The sequence below is a fragment of the Hypanus sabinus genome, chromosome 31 (assembly GCF_030144855.1).
Source record: "Hypanus sabinus isolate sHypSab1 chromosome 31, sHypSab1.hap1, whole genome shotgun sequence".
Taxonomy (NCBI): domain Eukaryota; kingdom Metazoa; phylum Chordata; class Chondrichthyes; order Myliobatiformes; family Dasyatidae; genus Hypanus; species Hypanus sabinus.
Genome location: NC_082736.1, coordinates 37,671,816 through 37,694,036, shown reverse-complemented (window position 1 = coordinate 37,694,036; position 22,221 = coordinate 37,671,816). Strand labels below are relative to the sequence as shown.

Sequence of the window (22,221 nt, the reverse complement as noted above, 5' to 3'; positions counted from 1 at the left end):
CTCTGCGTAAAAAAACTTGCCCCTGACATCTCCTCTGTACCTACTCCCCAGCACCTTAAAACTGTGCTTTCTCGCACTAGCCATTTCAGCCCTGGGGAAAAGTCTCTGTCTATCCACACGATCAATGTCTCTCATCATCTTGTGCCTCTCATCCTCCGTCGCTCCAATAAGGGGTGAAGGACAGAGGAAAAGGGAACTTGATAGGAGAGGGGAGTGGACAATGGGAGAAGGGGAAGAAGGAGGGAACCAGAATGGAAAAAGAGGGAAGGTGGGAGAGGTTCTCACATGTTCTGTACATACCGCTGTGCAGTGAAAAAGGCACAACAGTGCTTCTTTCACCTCAGACAGTTGAGGAAGTTTGGTCTGGGTCCCCAAATCCTAAGAACTTTCCACAGGGCCACAATTGAGAGCATCCTGACTGGCTGCATCACTGCCTGAATGGGAACTGTACCTCCCTCAATCACAGGACTCTGCAGAGTGGAGCGGACAGCCCAGCACATCTGTAAATGTGAACTTCCCACCATTCAGGACATTTACAAAGACAGGTGTGTAAAAAGGGCCCAAATGATCATTGGGGACCCGAGTCACCCCAACCACAAACTGTTCCAGCTGCTACCATCTGGGAAACGGTACATCAGCATAAAAGCCAGGACCAACAGACTCTAGGACAGTTGCTTCCATCAGGTCATCAGACTGAATAAATTACACTGATACAATTGTATTTCTATGCTATATTGACTGTTTATATTTAACCATCTTGTTCTGTCCTTTTGTACATACTATTTATTATAAATTGCTATAAATTGCACATTGCACACTTAGATTGAGATGTAACGTAAAGACTTTTACTCCTCATGTATCTGAAGGAAGTAAGAAATCAAGTTAATTCAGTAATGTTTTATGTTTTAACGCAGGTACAGGGGGAAGGGTGGGGGACAGTCACTCGCTCGGCAGGTGAGACTTGTTGCTGTGAAACTATCTCAGGTTCTGAGACTTACCCCGTGGTGGTTGTAGGAGTTGACTCTGGCACTGCACAAAGTGGTTCTGACAGCCTTGAGCACCTTTCTTCTCCAACAATCATCTCTGCTCTCCTCAACTGATCGATGAATCGACTCCAGATCACATCAGACGTAATCTCCACTGTGTAGGAGAATGGTTCAGGTCTGTCTAAGTACCCACATTTGATCACCTCTGTAGTCGCCCACCAGGACTGCTTGTCCAGGAGTGAAACATTGAACCTCCTTGTTTGAGGAGTCCTCGGCTTGTCTCAGCTGTTTGTCCTGGACACTGCTTCTGAGAACGGGTTTGAGGAGATCCAAGCGTGACTCAGGAACAGCATAGCTGGAGAGCTGTTGGTTGTGGAGTGTGCTGCAATGCGATATCTGAGCGGGAAATTTGCGAGCTCCTGGTTCAGTGTCAGTGCAGTGAGATCTGCTGACGTTGCTCGCAGTGCCTTCTTTAGACACTGGACAGACCTTTCTGCCAAGACATTTGTAGCTGGGAGGTACGGTACAGATGTAACATGTCTTACCAGGAAGGACTGAAACCGTTCTGAACCAATCTGTGGTCCGTTGTCACTAAGTGTTCTGGAGAAGAGGCTTCTCAACACATCAGTGTGTGAGGCTGTTGGGAACACTTCAGGCCACTCTGTAGTTGCATCCACTCCTCCCCAGAAATTTGTTCCTAAGAATGCTCTGGCAAAATCCACATGAATCCTCTGTCAGGGCAATGCAGGCCTTTCCCAGGGACGGGGAGGTGAGCTCTTGGCATCGTCTAGACATGTTGGCATCCTGAACAGCGCACGGCAAGCTGTTCGATCTGGTGATCTGTCCCAGGCCACTGGACAAAGCTTCAAGCCAATCCTCCATTTTGACCACACCTAGATGACTGGCATGTAGCTCCATTCAGACTTCAGCTTGCATGGTACAAGTCTCTGTCCCCACACAAGGCAACACACAGCAAGAGCAAGTTCATCCTGGCTCTGGTAAAAACAGGAGATCTGGAATTTCTGTTACACATTCCAGCCATTGTGGATACCCTGGGACAGGAGACAGTGGGGGTCTTTTCTGCTTCCCCTTTGAACCGTCTCTGCCGTAATAGGGAGACTTCCAATTCGCATGAGGGAGAATATGTCATGAGGAGTGTCCGCTTTTGTAAATGTTTCAGGTATTTCCTTTTCCGAGGGTAAACGGGACAACCCGTCAGCATTTCCATGGTTAGTTGTCCTTGTGAATTTGATCTTGCCCTTTAAGAAACAGAGCCCATCTCTGCATTTGTGCTGCTGTTGTTACTGGGACACCCTTCTGTGGGTTGAAAATGGACACCGGTGGTCGATGATCAGTAACGAGGATAAACTGTCTCCCATACAAGTACTGGTTGAAATGTTTTACACCCCAAACCAGGCTCAAGGCCTCTCTGTCAATCTGTGTGTAATTTTTCTCTGCGTCGGTACACTGTAATGATTTGATCAGTATGGACAGAATGCAAGAATTTACTGATCTCGGTAACAAGTTCCAAACACATGTGCATACAAAGTGAAGCTGTACCAGAGCTGTGCTCTGTCCACACTCCTACACGGGTCAGAATGCTGGCCCACAACAGAGAACGACCCCGCCAAGCTGTCGTCATTCCACACCACGAGTCTCCGGAAGAATCTCTGTGTTTTCAGGCCAAGAAAGATCTCCAACCACACCCTACTCTCTCAGTGCCCACCAAGAGGACATGACCACGATCACCACGAGGAAACGTTGGAGATGGATTAGGCACATGATGAGACGAGATGCCAACTCCATCACCAACACAGCACTTCACTGGAGCCCCAAAGAGCGGAGTAAACACAGAACCAAGACAACTTGTCTCCGCACTGTCGAGACAAAAGTGAGGACCCTGAACCACACTGATGGCCAAAGATGGACAGAGATGGAGGTCCTTCATTGCTGATCTACAGCCCAGCAGCATAACAGGCAGTGTCTGATAGTAATGTGCAATCTCACACTCACACAGTCTCTCTCTCTCACACACACTCACTCACACACATACTCATAAGCTGTCACACACACACACACACACACACTGCCATATACATACTTTCACACACTTGCACACATACATACTCTCTCTCTCTCACACACACTTCTTCCTCTTCTTTAGTTCTCCATCGAAATCAGATGACAACATCCACTCCTTTAACGGTGAGATCTTTGATGACTGTCCAGTCCTATCCTGGGCACATAAGCTCTATTGCTGGTGGGACATTTATATTTGGTAGTGATGGCAACCATGGCTGCATTTCTCCTGGCTCTCTTCTGCTGTCTTCTGGTTGTTCTTTCCATCTCCAGAATACGAACCCCATCCCTACACAGCTGTCGCCAAGAGTTATGGTCAGCAGCAACTTCCTCCAGGTAATTGGGGGATGATCGTGCACTTCCTTAAAGCATTCTTCATCTGATCCTTATAGCGCTTCTTCAGCCCTCCAGCTGAGTGTCGACCATGATGTAGCTGGCCGTATAAGACTCTGCAGGCTAGTCAACATGGGGGCATCCTTATCTCCTGCCCCAGCCACTGCTGCTGACACTGGGTGATCATGGCCTCAATACTAATGCAGTTGGTCTTTACAAGTATTTCAGTGTGAGGCACCCACTCATGCCAGGTAATTCCCAGGACGCGCTGAAGGCAGCTTATGTGGAAGTGCTCCAAGGACTTGATGTGACGGCTGTAGGTTACCCAAGCTTCACAGCCATAAAGGAGGGCGGTGACACAGACTGCTTGGTATACGGCGACCTTTGTGGAGGGGCGAAGGCTCCTGTTCTGAAAGACTCTACGCCAAAGTCTCCCAAAGGCAGCTGATGCCTGTTTAATGTTGCCCTGGATGTCGTTGTCAATGCCGCTATCCTCGGAGAGAATGCTCCCCAGATATTTGAAAGCTGGCACTACTGACAGCTTTTCATCACCAACAGTGAAGGCAGGTAGGGTGGGTGGGTCACTGGTACTCCATTGGCAAATCACTTCTGTCTTGGTGGTATTGACAGTCAGCCCCATCCTACTGTACGCTCTCACAGCCATAGCTGTAACGATCCTCTGGAGATTGGGCCACAAGAGCACAGTCTGCATACTGCAGCTCCAGGAACCGTTCTCTACGGAGTTTGGTGGTTACGTGGAGTTTGCTATCTAATCTGACGTCCACTGCTGTCCTCAATCTCATTGTGGAGAAGTTTGTAACACAAAAGGAAGATGTTAAAGAGCACTGGCGCCAGCACACACCCCTGCCTCACCCCTGTGCGTACGAGGAAGGGCTCGGACTCTTGTCCTCCTATGGTCACCCGAGCTGTCATCCCATCGTGGAACTGACAGAGGATGTTAACAAATTTATTGCGACTGCCAAACCTGAGCTCTCTTTGCACAGTGTCGAATGCTTTGGAGAGGTCGCCAAAGGCCAGAAACAGGTCCTAGTGTTGCTCCCGGCACTTTTCCTGAAGCTGCCGGGCTGTGAAGATCATGTTGATTGTGCTCCTGTTCTTCCTAAATCCACACTGCGATTCAGGCAGCATTGACTCAGTGATATTGCTGATGACTCTCTGAACCATCACCCTAGCCACGACCTTTCCAGCAACAGGAAGGAGTGATATGCCCCAACTATTGCCGCAGAGGGCCTTGTCACCCTTGTTCCATCGAAATCTGATGACACCACACACACACGCACACGCACGCGCACGCACACGCACACGCACGTGCACACACACTCACACACACACACACACACCCACACACCCAACCACATCCACACACACACACACACACACATACACACACACACACACACACACACACACACACACACACACACACACACACACACCCTCTCTCCCTCCCTCCCCAATGCCAGAGCTCAGGATCGAACCCATGACTCTGGAGCTGGGAGACAGCGTTACTAGCCACTACACCTGTACAACCTGTCATCACTATAGACTATAAACAGTTGTGACCCCAGGACTGATCCCTGTGGCACTCAGTTTGCCTCTTTACAACCAAGATGCATCCGCAGAAATCATCCTGACTTGACCATACTCCATTTAGTACATGGAGAATCACAGCTCAGTAGGGGCCCTTTGGCCCATGATGCTGTGCTGACCCTTTAACCCACTCCAAGAACAATCTAACCTTCCCTCCCCCATTGCCCTCCATTTTTCTATCCTCCATGTGTCTATCTAAGAGGCTTTTAAAAGTCACTAAAGTATCTGCCTCTACCAGCAGCCCAGGCACAGCGATCCACACATCCATCTTTCTCTGCATAAAAAACCTACCTCTACTTCCCCCAGTCACCTTAAGATAACTCTCCCTCATGTTATCCATCACCACCCCAGGGAAAATTCCCTGGCTGACCACACGATCAATGCCTCTTATCACCTTGTACACCCCTATCAAGTCATCTCTCATCCTCCTTCACTCCAAAGAGAAAAGCCCCAGCTCACTCAACCTCTCCTCATAAGCCTCACGCTCCAATCCAGGCAGCATCCTGATAAATCTCCACTCCACACATTTTGTGTTTTGTTTTTGCGTGAACAGGTTTTCAATGAGCTTCGCCTATTATGGGCTGTCGATCGACCTGCAAGGGTTCGGAGTCGACATCTACCTCATCCAGCTCATCTTTGGAGCCGTAGATTTTCCAGCAAAGATCACGGCCTTCCTGATGCTGAGCCTGATCGGGAGAAGGTTCACACAGGTCACCACACTCACCCTGGCCGGGTCCACACTGCTGGCAAACGCCATTATTCCTAAAGGTAGGAGTTCGTCAGTAATGTCATAATGTCCTGAGATCTCTCAACAGGATGGATGTGAATGTTTGTGTTGGTGGGAATCCAGATAGCGAAGTCTTTATTTAGAACTGAAAGGTTTCTTTATCAATCTCCATTCAAGGGAAATCGAGTTGCAGTCTCAATCAGGATTGTGGCACTGAATTAGTTGATTTTCACTTCTGTAGGGATGGTTTTGATCTGTAATGATGTTGGAGGAATGTGTGTGTGTATGTGTGCGTATGCGTGTGCGCGTGTGTGCCTGTGTGTTTCTTGTGTGCATATGTGTGTGTGCCCATGTGTTTCTCTGTGTGTGTGTGTGTGTGTGTGTGTGTGTGTGTGTGTGTGTGTGTGTGTGTGTATGTGTGCATGACTCTGTGTTTCACTCTGTGTGTGTGTGTCATTGTCTGTGAACGTGTGTGTGTGTGTGCACGTCTGGGTATGACTGCGTGTTTCGCTGTGTGTGTGTGTGTGTGTGTGTGTGTGTGTGTGTGTCGGTGCTTTAGTGTGAACATAACAACATAAGAAATAGGAGCAGGAGTCGGCCATCTGGCCCGTTGAGCCTGCTCCGCCATTCAATAAGATCACGGCTGATCTGAACATGGACTCATCCCCACCTACCTGCCTTTTCCCCATAACCCTTAATTCCCCCACTGTGTAAAAATCTATCCAACCTTGTCTTAAATATATTTACTGTTTAGCCTCCACTGCTTCGCTGGGCAGAGAATTCCACAGATTCACCACTCTCTGGGAAAAGCAGTTCCTCCTCATCTCTACCCTAAATTTACTTCCCCAAATCTTGAGATTATGTCCCCTAGTTCTAGTCTCACCTACTTTCCTGCCTGTATCTTATCTATCCCTTTCCTAATTTTATATGTTTCTATAAGATCTCCTCTCATTCTTCTGAATTCTAGCGAGTACAATCCCAGGTGACAGTCTTTCTTCCTAGTCTAACTCCCTCATCTCTGGAATCAACCTGGTGAACCTCCTCTGCACTGACTCCAAAACTAGGATATTCTTCCTCAAGTAAGGAGACCAGAACTGCACACAGTACTCCAGGTGCGGCCTCACTAGTACCCTGTATAGTTGCAGCATGGCCTCCCTGCTCCTGAATTCAATCCCTCTAGCAATGAAGGCCAACATCCCATTTGCCTTCTCGATTGCCTGCTGCACCTGCAAATCAACCTTTTGTGATTCATGCACAAGCACTCCCAAGTCCCTCTGCACAGCAGCGTGCTGCAATCTTTTACTATTTAAATGATAATCTGATCTTTCATTTATCCTTCCAATGTGGATGACCCCACATTTACTAACATCATACTTCATCTGCCAGACCTTTGCCCACTCACTTAACCTATCTCTATCTCTCTGCAGATTCTCCATATCCTCTGCACAATTTGCTTTTCAACTCAATTTAGTGTCATCAGCAAACTTAGATGAAAGAACTGATTGTGACCTCAGGAAGGATAAGATGAAGGAACACATGACAGTCTTCTTAGAGGGATCAGAAGTGGAGAGAGTGAGCAATTTCAAGTTCCTTGGTGTCAGGATCTCTGAGGATTTAACCAGGACCCAACCTAGAAAGCAGGAAATTGAGAAGCAGGACCACAAAAGTAGTAATCTTGGGATTACTGCATGTGTCATGTGACAGAGAGTGTAGGAATAGAATGAGGTGGAGGATAAATGCGTGGCTGAGGGATTGGAGCAGGGGGCAGGGATTCAGATTTCTGGATCACTTTTAGGGCAGGTGTGATCTGTACAAAAAGGACAGGTTGCACTTGAATCCTAGGGGGACCAATATCATGGCGGGGGTGGTTTGCTAAGGCTACTAGGGAGAGAACCTGCTGGGGTGTTGAGAACTGAAAAGTGATGGAGGAAGAGGCGGTTGGCTCACAAATAGAGAAAGCTTGGAAACAGCGCTAGAGGGAGGATAAGCAGGTGATAGAGAAGGGATGCTCTCAGACGGATGTGGTATTGGAAATGAACCTGGTCGGGTGTCAGATCTCGCAGTAGGAGAGCATTTTGGAGATAGTGATCACAATTCTATCTCTTTTAGCATAGCATTGGAGAGGGATAGGAACAAACAAGTGAGGAAAGTGTATAACTGGATTTAGGGGAAATATAAGGCTATCAGGCAGGAACCTGGAAGCATAAATTGGGAACAGATGTTCTCAGGGAAATGTATGAAAGAAAAGTGGAAAATACTCAGGGGATATTTGCGTGGAGTTCTGCATAGATATATTCCAATAAGGCAGGGAAAGGATGGTAGGGCACAGGAACCGTGGTATACAAAAGCTGTTGTAAATCTAGTCAAGAAGAAAAGAAGAGATTACAAAAGGTTCAATAATTTAGTGTACAATGTCCTGTGTATGTTTCTCAAAATGGCTTCTTTGGTTTGTTAAAAGTCGGAATGCTTCTTTGTCTGATAAGTGTTTCTCTCGCAGTTGTTTAGCTTTAGACTTGCTGATATGGGGATTGTATTAATTTGTTAACCAATGGGGAATGTTATTTTGTCTTGTGAGGCTGGGAGCTTGGGGGGGTGGGGGTTTGCGGGTTTTCCGGAGAGTCGGGAAGAAGATGCCGAGGCAGATGGACATGTGCAGCACTGCTTGGTTGACCACCAGGGGTGGTCCCAGGTACGAGGACGTGGAGGTCGGAGGAAAGTGACGAGGGGTCGAATGGTTTGATGGTTGAGCTCCAACGATGTGCACTAAACTGACTGAACTTTGATGTTGGCGCCTTTTGCTTTTCTTTTCTTTCATATAGTATTGCCTAGTACTCTTTTAGTTTTAGTAAAATCTTTAAAGTGTATTCCATAACAGTATCTGGTGTGAGTTTGATATTGTGTGTGTGCGCGTGGCATAAACTTGATTCCCACAGCACCTGCATGTACGGGAGCTGGGGTTGGTGAGTGGCTGCATCTCCTTTTCCCCTAGACATATACCAGCCTGTTGGGTAAGTGTTACATTTGATAATGATAGAGATCTAGAAGATTATAAGGCTGGTAGAGAGGAGCTTAAGAATGAAATCAGGAGAGCCAGAAGGTGCCATGAGAAGGTCTTGGCAGACAGGATTAAGGGAAACCCAAAAGACCTCCTACAAGTATGTGAAGAGCAAGAGGTTAAGATATGAGAGAATAGGACCAATAGCCCAAGAAAATATAGACCAGTGAGTCTCAGTTCAGTGGTTGGTAAGTTGATGGAGAAGATACTAAGAGGCAGGATTTATGAAGATTTGGAAAGGTATAATATGATTAGGAATAGTCAGCATGGCTTTGTGAAAGGCAGGTCGTGCCTTACAAGCCTGATTGAATTTTTTGAGGATGTGACTACACACATTGATGAACGTAGACCAGTAGATGCAGTGTATATAGATTTCAGCAAGGCACTTACAAGGCTTATTGAGAAAGTAAGGAGGCATGCCAAGGGGAAATTGCTTTGTGGATCCAGAACTGGCTTGCCCATAGAAGGCAAAGAGTGGTTGTACATGGGTCATATTCTGCAAGGAGGTCGGTGACCAGTGGAATGCCTCAGGGATCTGTTCTGGGACCTCTACTCTTTGTGATTTTTATAAATGACCTGGATAAGTAAGTGGAGGGATGGGTTAGTAAGTTTACTCATGACACAAAGGTTGGGGGTGTTGTGAATAGTCTGGAGAGCTGTCAGAGATTACAACAGGACATTGATAGGGTGCAAAATTGGGCTATGATGTGGCAGATGGAGTTCAACCCAAATAAGTGTGAAATAGGTCAAATATGATGACAGAATATAGCATTAATGGTAAGACTCTTGGCGGTGTGGAGGATCAGAGGGATCTTGGGATCCGAGTCCGTAGAACACTTAAAGCTGTTGTGCAGGTTGACTCTGTGGTTAGGAAGGCATACGGTGTATTGGCCTTCATCGTGGGATTGAGTATAGGAGCCGAGAAGTAATATGACAGCACACTGGTCAGACCCCACTTGGAGTACTGTGCTCAGTTCTGATCGCCTCACTACAGGAAGGATGAGGAAACCACAGAAAGGGTACAGAGGAGATTTACAAGGATGTTGCCTGGATTGGAGAGAATGCCTTATGAGAATAGGTTGAGTGAACTCGGCCTTTTCTCCTTGGAGCGATGGAGGATGGGAATTGACCTGATAGAGGTGTATAAGATGATGAGAGGCATTGATTATGTGGATAGTCAGAGAATTTTTACCAGGGCTGGATGGCTGGCATGAGAGGGCACAGTTTTAAGCTGCTTGGAAGTAGATACAGAGATGTCAGGGGTAAGTTTTTTATGCAGTGTGGTGAGTGCGTGGAATGGGCTGCTGGCGAAGGCGGTGGAGGCAGATATGATGGGGTCTTTTAAGAGACTCCTGGACAGGTATATGGAGCTCAGAAAAATAAAGGGCTATGGGTAATTCTAGGTAATTTCTAACATAATTATGGGTGCAGTTTGAAGGACGGTGGGAGTGAAGGATGGGGTTTGTTTTGTTGTTTGACAGACGGTTTTTTTTATATTACAAGATCCTTTATTACAATTATCAGTGCTATACAATATATACAAAACAGTGGCAAACACAATTACTGAACTACAAATAGACAATAGATATTACACCAGAATGTTGCCATCTCTATCTACGATGGCATTTACACCCCGCGGAGCCTAATGGTCTCGAAACTCCTCCAAGGCCGCTGTGGACTGCGCGTGTTCTTTTTCAACAGTTACCCGGGCACGAACATACCCCCTAAACATTGCCAGGCAGTCTGCCCGGGGAGATCCTCCCGCCACCCGTTTCCAAGACCCACGGATGGCGGATTTCGCCATCCCCAGGAGCAAGTTGACTAGGACATCCTCATCCCTCCATGCCCCCTTCCTTACTGGATGACCATATATAAACAGGATGGGACTAAAATGCAGCCAGAAGGCGAGAAGCAGCCCACGCAAATATGCAAAAAGAGGCTGCAGCCTCACACACTCCATGTACATGTGGTACACGGTCTCCTCCAGCCCGCAGAAGTGGCATATGGGTGGGAAGTCCATGTACAAACTGAAAAACTTATTGCAGGGCACTGCCCTATGCAGTACCCTCCAGCCGAGATTCCCCAGGTGCATGGGAAGAACCCCGGCATAAAGGGACTTCCAGTGGGGACCCTCCTCACCTCTGGGTGGAAGTACCGACCGCCATGGCGTGTCGGGACGGTGGACAAGGGCAAGGAAGTGGAGGATGTGGAGTAGCAGCCCATACAGATACCTCCTACTTGCATCCCTGAATGGGACTGTGGGTATCGATGAGAGACGGCTCAAGTTGTGTGGACACGGCACCCGGAGAAGATTGCGGGGTCTGGGCCCGACCAGCAGCTCGGCCTGAGTTGGTCCACACAACTGAGCCGCACCGACAGCCACTGAGGTAGGGCAAGGGTCGGCCAGGACCCCGCCCTCCGCCTGAGGAGGGGATTCCCGGCCTGAGGCGACCATGTTCCAGACTCTCAGTAGGTCCTGATAGAAGCCGGGCAGACTCCGCAAAGCAGTACGGTTGACACCCGCCGGTGGTAGCCGCATGTCTACACGAAGACAGCAGCCCCTCCGGAGGAAGAAAGTCGCCAACACGTGCCACCTGGGAGGGTGCTCGGCGTACAGGAATCTCTGCAGAGTCCTGAGGCGGAGAGCCGCCAGCTGCGTTCGGATGCACACCAGCGACTGTCCGCCCTCTCCCACTGGGAGACTCAAGACCGCTGCAGAGACCCAGTGTTTCCTGTTGCCCCAGAAGTCCACTAATTTCCTCTGCAGTCTTGCAACAAACGGGGCAGGAGGGGCCAAGGTGACCATCCGATACCACATGGAGGCCACTAGCTGGTTTATGACCACCAACCTGCCTCGATAGGAAAGCACCCTGAGAAGGCCTGACCAGCGCCCCAGCCGGGCCATGACTTTCGTCTCCAGGTCCTGCCAGTTCGCCAGCCAGGTCTCCCCAGAAGGACTCAGGTAGACTCCCAGATAGAGAACGGTGGGAGTGAAGGACGGGTTTTGTTTTGTTGTTTGACAGACGGTGGGAGTGAAGGACGGGGTTTGTTTTGTTGTTTGACGGACGGTGTGAGTGAAGGAAGGGGTTTGTTTTGTTAGTTTGACGGACGGTGGGAGTGAAGGATGGGGTTTGTTTTGTTGTTTGATGGACGGTGGGAGTGACGGACGGGGTTTGTTTTGTTTGACGGACGGTGTGAGTGAAGGACGGGGTTTGTTTTGTTGTTTGATGGATGGTGGGAGTGAAGGACGGGGTTTGTGTTGTTGTTTGCTGGACGGAGGGAGTGACGGACGGGGTTTGTTTTGTTGTTTGACGGACGGAGGGAGTGAAGGACGGGGTTTGTTTTGTTGTTTGACGGACGGAGGGAGTGAAGGACTGGGTTTGTGTTGTTGTTTGATGGACGGTGGGAGAGACGGACGGGGTTTGTTTTGTTGTTTGACGGACGGTGGGAGTGAAGGACGGGGTTTGTTTTGTTGTTTGACGGACGGTGGGAGTGAAGGACGGGGTTTGTTTTGTTGTTTGACGGACGGTGGGAGTGAAGGACGGGGTTTGTTTTGTTGTTTGATGGAAGGTGGGAGTGAAGGATGGGGTTTGTTTTGTTGTTTGATGGACGGTGGGAGTGACGGACGGGGTTTGTTTTGTTTGACGGACGGTGGGAGTGAAGGACGGGGTTTGTTTTGTTGTTTGATGGACGGTGGAAGTGAAGGACGGGGTTTGTTTTGTTGTTTGACGGACGGTGGGAGTGAAGGACGGGGTTTGTTTTGTTGTTTGACGGACGGTGGGAGTGAAGGACGGGGTTTGTTTTGTTGTTTGACGGACGGTGGGAGTGAAGGTCGGGGTTTGTTTTGTTGTTTGATGGAAGGTGGGAGTGAAGGACGGGGTTTGTTTTGTTGTTTGATGGAAGGTGGGAGTAAAGGGCGGGGTTTGTTTTGTTGTTTGACGGACGGTGGGAGTGAAGGACGGGGTTTGTTTTGTTGTTTGACGGACGGTGGGAGTGAAGGACGGGGTTTGTTTTGTTGTTTGACGGACGGTGGGAGTGAAGGACGGGGTTTGTTTTGTTGTTTGATGGAAGGTGGGAGTGAAGGACGGGGTTTGATTTGTTGTTTGATGGAAGGTGGGAGTGAAGGACGGGGTTTGTTTTGTTGTTTGACGGACGGTGGGAGTGAAGGACGGGGTTTGTTTTGTTGTTTGATGGAAGGTGGGAGTGAAGGACAGGGTTTGTTTTGTTGTTTGATGGACGGTGGGAGTGAAGGACGGGGTTTGTTTTGTTGTTTGACGGACGGTGGGAGTGAAGGACGGCGTTTGTTTTGTTGTTTGATGGACGGTGGGAGTGAAGAACAGGGTTTGTTTTGTTGTTTGACGGACGGTGGGAGTGACGGACGGGGTTTGTTTTGTTGTTTGACGGACGGTGGGAGTGAAGGACGGGGTTTGTTTTGTTGTTTGATGGACGGTGGGAGTGAAGGATGGGGTTTGTTTTGTTGTTTGATGGACGGTGGGAGTGAAGGACGGGGTTTGTTTTGTTGTTTGAGGGACGGTGGGAGTGAAGGACGGGGTTTGTTTTGTTGTTTGACGGACGGTGGGAGTGAAGGACGGGGTTTGTTTTGTTGTTTGACGGACGGTGGGAGTGAAGAACGGGGTTTGTTTTGTTTTGTTTGATGGACGGTGGGAGTGAAGGATGGGGTTTGTTTTGTTTGACGGACGGTGGGAGTGACGGACGGGGTTTGTTTTGTTTGACGGACGGTGGGAGTGACGGACGGGGTTTGTTTTGTTGTTTGATGGACGGTGGGAGTGAAGGACGGGGTTTGTTTTGTTGTTTGACGGACGGTGGGAGTGAAGGACGGGGTTTGTGTTGTTGTTTGATGGACGGTGGGAGTGAAGGACGGGGTTTGTTTTGTTGTTTGATGGACGGTGGGAGTGAAGGACGGGGTTTGTTTTGTTGTTTGATGGACGGTGGGAGTGAAGAACAGGGTTTGTTTTGTTTGACGGACGGTGGGAGTGACGGACGGGGTTTGTGTTGTTGTTTGACGGACGGAGGGAGTGACGGACGGGGTTTGTTTTGTTGTTTGACGGACGGAGGGAGTGAAGGACGGGGTTTGTTTTGTTGTTTGACAGACGGTGGGAGTGAAGGATGGGGTTTGTTTTGTTGTTTGATGGACGGTGGGAGTGAAGGACGGGGTTTGTTTTGTTGTTTGATGGACGGTGGGAGTGAAGGACGGGGTTTGTTTTGTTGTTTGACGGACGGTGGGAGTGACGGACGGGGTTTGTTTTGTTTTTTGACGGACGGTGGGAGTGAAGGTCGGGGTTTGTTTTGTTGTTTGATGGAAGGTGGGAGTGAAGGACGGGGTTTGTTTTGTTGTTTGATGGAAGGTGGGAGTAAAGGGCGGGGTTTGTTTTGTTGTTTGACGGACGGTGGGAGTGAAGGACGGGGTTTGTTTTGTTGTTTGACGGACGGTGGGAGTGAAGGACGGGGTTTGTTTTGTTGTTTGACGGACGGTGGGAGTGAAGGACGGGGTTTGTTTTGTTGTTTGATGGAAGGTGGGAGTGAAGGACGGGGTTTGTTTTGTTGTTTGATGGAAGGTGGGAGTGAAGGACGGGGTTTGTTTTGTTGTTTGATGGAAGGTGGGAGTGAAGGACGGGGTTTGTTTTGTTGTTTGACGGACGGTGGGAGTGAAGGACGGGGTTTGTTTTGTTGTTTGATGGAAGGTGGGAGTGAAGGACAGGGTTTGTTTTGTTGTTTGATGGACGGTGGGAGTGAAGGACGGGGTTTGTTTTGTTGTTTGACGGACGGTGGGAGTGAAGGACGGGGTTTGTTTTGTTGTTTGATGGACGGTGGGAGTGAAGGACGGGGTTTGTTTTGTTTGACGGATGGTGGGAGTGAAGGACAGGGTTTGTTTTGTTGTTTGACGGACGGTGGGAGTGACGGACGGGGTTTGTTTTGTTGTTTGACGGACGGTGGGAGTGAAGGACGGGGTTTGTTTTGTTGTTTGATGGACGGTGGGAGTGAAGGACGGGGTTTGTTTTGTTGTTTGACGGACGGTGGGAGTGAAGGACGGGGTTTGTTTTGTTGTTTGATGGACGGTGGGAGTGAAGGACGGGGTTTGTTTTGTTTGACGGATGGTGGGAGTGAAGGACAGGGTTTGTTTTGTTGTTTGACGGACGGTGGGAGTGACGGACGGGGTTTGTTTTGTTGTTTGATGGAAGGTGGGAGTGAAGGACGGGGTTTGTTTTGTTGTTTGATGGAAGGTGGGAGTGAAGGACAGGGTTTGTTTTGTTGTTTGACGGACGGTGGGAGTGAAGGACGGGGTTTGTTTTGTTGTTTGACGGACGGTGGGAGTGAAGGACGGGGTTTGTTTTGTTGTTTGATGGAAGGTGGGAGTGAAGGACGGGGTTTGTTTTGTTGTTTGACGGACGGTGGGTGTGAAGGACGGGGTTTGTTTTGTTGTTTGATGGAAGGTGGGAGTGAAGGACGGTGTTTGTTTTGTTGTTTGATGGACGGTGGGAGTGAAGGATGGGGTTTGTTTTGTTGTTTGACGGACGGTGGGAGTGAAGGACGGGGTTTGTTTTGTTGTTTGATGGGCGGTGGGAGTGAAGGACGGGGTTTGTTTTGTTGTTTGACGGACGGTGGGAGTGACGGACGGGGTTTGTTTTGTTGTTTGATGGACGGTGGGAGTGAAGGACGGGGTTTGTTTTGTTGTTTGACGGACGGTGGGAGTGAAGGACGGGGTTTGTTTTGTTGTTTGATGGACGGTGGGAGTGAAGGACGGGGTTTGTTTTGTTGTTTGATGGACGGTGGGAGTGAAGGACGGGGTTTGTTTTGTTGTTTGATGGACGGTGGGAGTGAAGGACGGGGTTTGTTTTGTTATTTGACGGACGGTGGGAGTGACGGACGGGGTTTGTGTTGTTGTTTGATGGACGGAGGGAGTGACGGACGGGGTTTGTTTTGTTGTTTGACGGACGGAGGGAGTGATGGACGGGGTTTGTTTTGTTGTTTGATGGAAGGTGGGAGTGAAGGATGGGGTTTGTTTTGTTGTTTGATGGACGGTGGGAGTGACGGACGGGGTTTGTTTTGTTGTTTGATGGACGGTGGGAGTGAAGGATGGGGTTTGTTTTGTTTGACGGACGGTGGGAGTGACGGACGGGGTTTGTTTTGTTTGACGGACGGTGGGAGTGACGGACGGGGTTTGTTTTGTTGTTTGATGGACGGGGTTTATTTTGATGTTTGACGGACGGGGTTTGTTTTGTTGTTTGACGGACAGTGTGAGTGACGGACGGTCGTGTTTTCCTGTTGTTGGTTTGTTCCTCACTGTGCTCTGTGCAAACCTGCCTGCCCGGATACTGGTACTCCAGTATCGCCCAGGTGTAACGGTCCCTTTTGTACAGGTTGTAACTTCCGCAGAAGAGATCCTCAGTGACCTCTCCGTACCAGACGGTGATATACCCTGTGAGAATGATCTGCATGGTACATCTGTAGAGATTTGTGACTGTTTTTGGTGACATCCCAAATCTCCTCAAACTGTTGATGGAATCTCATGAAATGCATTGTCGTTTGTTCTTTGTAACTGGATCAGTGAGAACAACTTTAGTCTCTAATCCAACAACACCTTAGGTACAGGAACTTCGGCATTATTCTCTGACTGTTTTATGCATTTCGAAGCCGTGAGTGGGCCTCCTGCCATTTGCAAAGTGAGTAACCGCCCGCCGCCTCTGTTGCCCTTACAGACCTGCAGACTGCGCGGACTTCACTCGCGGCCTTTGGCAAGGGGTGTCTCGCAGCCACCTTCACCGGCTGCTACCTTCACACCGGGGAGCTTTTCCCAACGGTGGTCCGGTGAGTACTCCACCCACCCTGCGGCTGATCCGGATCCGGAGCTAAACTGGCATCCCATGCAAGGTGCGTCTCCGATGACCACCCGGCGAGTTAGACTCAAACCTAATTTTAATTTAGAGACACAGGCAATTCCAGCCCAACGAGCTCTTGCTGGCAGGTGACACCCATGGAACCAATTGACCTACTGGCCCGTGGATCTTTCGAATGTGGTAGGAAACCGGAGCATCGGAGGAAAACCATGAGGCCAGTGGAAGAGCGGACAAACTCCTTACAGACAGTTGCAGTTGTGAAATTTGTTGACTTGTGGCAGCAAGGCTGTGCAGCACAGAAATGACGATAAGTTACAACATTTAATATGTTACAAAATAGAATTCTGATTGAATTCTTTGAGGATGTAACAAAACGCATTGATGCAGGTCGAGCAGTGGATATAGTGTAAGGCTCCCCAAGTCAGGAAGTAACGAGGCATGGGATCCAAGGAGACCTTGCTTTGTGGATACAGAATTGGCTTGCTCGCAGAAGGTAAAGGGTGGTTGCAGATGGTTCGTATTCTGCATGGAGGTGGTGTTTCTCTGGGATCTGTGTTGGGACCGCTGCTGTTTGTGATTTTTATAAATGACCTGGATGAAGAAGTAGAAGGGTGGGTTAGTAAATTTGCTGATAACAGAAAGGTTGGAGGTGTTCTGGATTGTGTGGAGGGTTGTCAGAGGTTATAGCGGGACATTGATGGGATGCACAACTGGGCTGATAAGTGGCAGATGGAGTTCAACCCAGATATGTGTGAAGTGGTTAATTTTGGTAGGTCAAATTTGAAGACAGGATATAATATAAATGGTAAGACTCTTAGCAGTGTGGAGGATCAGAGGGATCTTGAGTTCTACACAGGCTGACAGTGTTGTTGCGAAGGCGTATAATGTGTTGGCCTTCATCAACAGTGGTCAGACCTCACCTGGAGTACTGTGTTCAGTTCTGGTCGCTTCACTACAGAAAGGACGTGGAAACCATAGAAGGGGTGCAGAGGAGATTTACAAGATTGCCTGGATTTGGGAGCATGCCCTATGAGAATAGGTTGAGTGAACTTGCCTTTTCTGCTTGGAGTGATGGAGGATGAGAGGCGACCTGATAGAGGTGTATAAGATGATGAGAGGCACTGATCGCGTGGATAACCAGAGGCTAAGGGAGCTAGGGCTTTACTCTTCGGAGAGAAGGAGGATGAGTGGAGTCATGATAGAGGTGTACGATATTGAGAGGAATAGACAGAGTGGACAGCCAGCGCCTCTTCCCCAGGGCACCACTGCTCAGTACAAGAGAACATAGATTTAAGGTAAGGGAAGGGAAGTTCAAGGAGGATATTAACGGAAAGTTTTTCACTCAGAGAGTGGTTGGTGCATGGAATGCACTGCCTGGGTCAGTGGTGGAGGCAGATACACTAGTAAGTTTAAGAGACTACTAGACAGGGATATGGAGGAATTTAAGGTGGGGGGGGGGTTATATGGGAGGCAGATTTTGAGGGTCGGCACAACATTGTGGGTCGAAGGGCCTGCTATGTTCTATGTTCTATTCCCAAGGCTGAAATGGCTAACAGAAGGGGGCAGAGTTTTAAGGTGCTTGGAAGTAGGTATACGTGGGATGTTAGAGGTAAGTTTTTTACACAGGTAGTGGGGGCGGGGTGCGTGGAATGTACTGCAAGTGATGGTGATGGAGGTGTAAATAATAGGGTGTATTAAGAGAGTCAGATAGGTAAACGGAGCTTAGAAAAAAAAATAGAGCTATGCAGCAGGGAAATTCTAGGCAGTTTCTAGAGTAGGTTAGATGGTCAGTACAACATTGTGGGCCGAAGAGCCTGTAATGTGCCGTAGATTGTTCTGTTTATGTTCGATAAGTGTGAGTACAGAGGAGGAATATCAGATACTGTTCATGGGTTTATACATCTAATGATGGCGAGGAAGAAGCTTTAAAACAGTTTCTCAAATAAACACGTACAAACAAGCTGGATGAACTCAGCAGGTCGGGCAGCATCCGTTGAAAGGAGCTGTCATTGACTGCTGCACATGTTTATTTGACCACAGCATCTACAGTGTACTTTATGTTTAAAACAGTTTCTGTCCTTTTCCTTTTACAGCAGGGGTTCCCAACCTGGGGTCCTTGGACCCCTTGCTTAATGGCATGGACGAGGTTGAGAACCCTGGCTCTAGAGGAATATGGGCCAAAGACAGGGAAATAGGACAAGTTCAGATGGACAACTTTGTGGCTACATCCAGGATGAGCCGAAGGGCCTTTCACCTTTTGAATATTGCCACATTGCCACCGAGCTCCTGCCTTAATATCTGCCGTAACTGATAACTCGTTCCGTTTCTCTATGTTTCCCCCCCCACCGAACAGGCAGACGGGAATGGGGCTCGGCAGTTCCATGGCGCGGTTGGGCGCAATGGTGGCGCCCGTCGTGAGAATGAGTGGCGATTACATCCCCTTTTTGCCGTCGACGATATATGGCGGAATGGCTGTAATCGCAGGAGTTACTGCCTTCTTCCTTCTGGAGACACAGAACATCCCGTTACCGGAAACGATCGACGATGTAGAGAACAGGTTTGTATCTGTCGCATGTTGACTGGGCTTCCCAAAACACCAAGGCCAACAGAAACGGTGCATTTCTGGGTCTCCGCTCGGTCGGAGAGATGTGATGGAGACGGAGAGGGTACAAGACAGATTCACCAAGATATTCCCTGGGGTGGACAGGTTCAGTAATGAAGAGAGACAGGGGAGGGTGCAGAGGAGATTCACCAAGATATTCCCTGGGGTGGACAGGTTCAGTAATGAAGAGAGACAGGGGAGGGTGCAGAGGAGATTCACCAAGATATTCCCTGGGATGGACAGGTTCAGTAATGAAGAGAGACAGGGGAGGGTGCAGAGGAGATTCACCTAGATATTCCCTGGGGTGGACAGGTTCAGTAATGAAGAGAGACAGGGAAGGGTGCAGAGGAGATTCACCAAGATATTCCCTGGGATGGACAGGTTCAGTAATGAAGAGAGACAGGGGAGGGTGCAGAGGAGATTCACCAAGATATTCCCTGGGGTGGACAGGTTCAATAATGAAGAGAGACAGGGGAGGGTGCAGAGGAGATTCACCAAGATATTCCCTGGGGTGGACAGGTTCAGTAATGAAGAGAGACAGGGGAGGGTGCAGAGGAGATTCACCAAGATATTCCCTGGGGTGGACAGGTTCAGTAATGAAGAGAGACAGGGGAGGGTGCAGAGGAGATTCACCAAGATATTCCCTGGGGTGGACAGGTTCAGTAATGAAGAGAGACAGGGGAGGGTGCAGAGGAGATTCACCAAGATATTCCCTGGGGTGACAGGTTCAGTAATGAAGAGAGACAGGGGAGGGTGCAGAGGAAATTCACCAAGATATTCCCTGGGGTGGACAGGTTCAGTAATGAAGAGAGTCAGGGGAGGGTGCAGAGGAGATTCACCAAGATATTCCCTGGTGTGGACAGGTTCAGTAATGAAGAGAGACAGGGGAGGGTGCAGAGGAGATTCACCAAGATATTCCCTGGGGTGGACAGATTCAGTGATGAAGAGAGACAGGGGAGGGTGCAGAGGAGATTCACCAAGATATTCCCTGGGGTGGACAGGTTCAGTGATGAAGAGAGACAGGGGAGGGTGCAGAGGAGATTCACCAAGATATTCCCTGGGGTGGACAGGTTCAGTGATGAAGAGAGACAGGGGAGGGTGTAGAGGAGATTCACCAAGATATTCCCTGGGGTGGACAGGTTCAGTAATGAAGAGAGACAGGGGAGGGTGCAGAGGAGATTCACCAAGATATTTCCTGGGGTGGACAGGTTCAGTAATGAAGAGAGGCAGGGGAGGGTGCAGAGGAGATTCACCAAGATATTCCATGGGGTGGACAGGTTCAGTAATGAAGAGAGACAGGGGAGGGTGCAGAGGAGATTCACCAAGATATTCCCTGGGGTGGACAGGTTCAGTAATGAAGAGAGGCAGGGGAGGGTGCAGAGGAGATTCACCAAGATATTCCCTGGGGTGGACAGGTTCAGTAATGAAGAGAGTCAGGGGAGGGTGCAGAGGAGATTCACCAAGATATTCCCTGGGGTGGACAGGTTCAGTAATGAAGAGAGGCAGGGGAGGGTGCTGAGGAGATTCACCAAGATATTCCCTGGGGTGGACAGGTTCAGTAATGAAGAGAGACAGGGGAGGGTGCAGAGGAGATTCACCAAGACATTCCCTGGGGTGGACAGGTTCAGTAATGAAGAGAGACAGGGGAGGGTGCAGAGGAGATTCACCAAGATATTCCCTGGGGTGGACAGGTTCAGTAATGAAGAGAGACAGGGGAGGGTGCAGAGGAGATTCACCAAGACATTCCCTGGGGTGGACAGGTTCTGTAATGAAGAGAGACAGGGGAGGGTGCAGAGGAGATTCACCAAGATATTCCCTGGGGTGGACAGGTTCAGTAATGAAGAGAGACAGGGGCGGGTGCAGAGGAGATTCACCAAGATATTCCCTGGGGTGGACAGGTTCAGTAATGAAGAGAGACAGGGGAGGGTGCAGAGGAGATTCACCAAGACATTCCCTGGGGTGGACAGGTTCAGTAATGAAGAGAGGCAGGGGAGGGTGCAGAGGAGATTCACCAAGATATTCCCTGGGGTGGACAGGTTCAGTAATGAAGAGAGACAGGGGCGGGTGCAGAGGAGATTCACCAAGATATTCCCTGGGGTGGACAGGTTCAGTAATGAAGAGAGACAGGGGAGGGTGCAGAGGAGATTCACCAAGATATTCCCCGGGGTGGACAGGTTCAGTAATGAAGTGAGGCAGGGGAGGGTGCAGAGGAGATTCACCAAGATATTCCCTGGGGTGGACAGGTTCAGTAATGAAGAGAGACAGGGGAGGGTGCAGAGGAGATTCACCAAGATATTCCCTGGGATGGAGGGGTTTGGTTATGAGAGACCTGGAGGATACAAGAGGGTTTCACCAAGATACTCCCTGGGAATCAGAGGTTTGGTTTCGAGGAGGGAACATTCAAGGAGTCTTTATATCAAAATTTCAAGCAAGAGCCAAAGAGTGGGGTGTGTCCATGCAGAAATCTGATGATTTCTGATTCCTAAAACGTTCAGTGTGTGTCTTCAGTCTCCTGTACCTCCTACCTGATGGAAGCAATGAGGAGAGGGCATGTCCTGGGTGGTGCAGGACCTTCATGATGGATGAGAGATGTGACAGTTGTAATCGGCAGAGTATTTCTTTCTGTTTAGAGCCAAGAAGAGCTCTAAAAGGGTCAGCAGATTACGGAATGAAGATGTCCCACTGCAGGAAGTTCATACGTCGCTCATGAAACAGACGGTTTAAGCACATCCGACGCCCCATCCAGACGCCGCTGCACCCTGTAGCTATTTAAAGGCAGGTCGGCCATGATAGTATTGACAGGACAGGCCGAATGGACAGTTCCTCCTTCCGTTTCAGATGTTGTGATGTGGATGTGTGCACGGAGATTCTCTCACAAACCGATCAATAAAGTGAACAGAAGCTCTAATTTCTCTGAAGTGACGTTGAATTTGAGATTTTCATGACGATGATGGTTATGTAAAAAGACAAAT

General features: G+C 49.1%; 1 protein-coding gene across 1 annotated transcript in view; it reads left to right on the top strand.

Moving 5' to 3' along the window:
* LOC132383720 (solute carrier family 22 member 6-A-like) overlaps positions 1-21,973 on the top strand; it is a 36,363-nt gene extending 14,390 nt beyond the window's left edge. The window contains exons 7-10 of the mRNA XM_059954908.1: positions 5,563-5,777; positions 16,510-16,618; positions 19,001-19,204; positions 21,880-21,973. Of these exons, the coding sequence (XP_059810891.1) occupies positions 5,563-5,777; positions 16,510-16,618; positions 19,001-19,204; positions 21,880-21,973 (622 nt within the window). The remainder of the gene's footprint in view (positions 1-5,562; positions 5,778-16,509; positions 16,619-19,000; positions 19,205-21,879) is intronic.
* Positions 21,974-22,221: the final 248 nt, after the last annotated feature.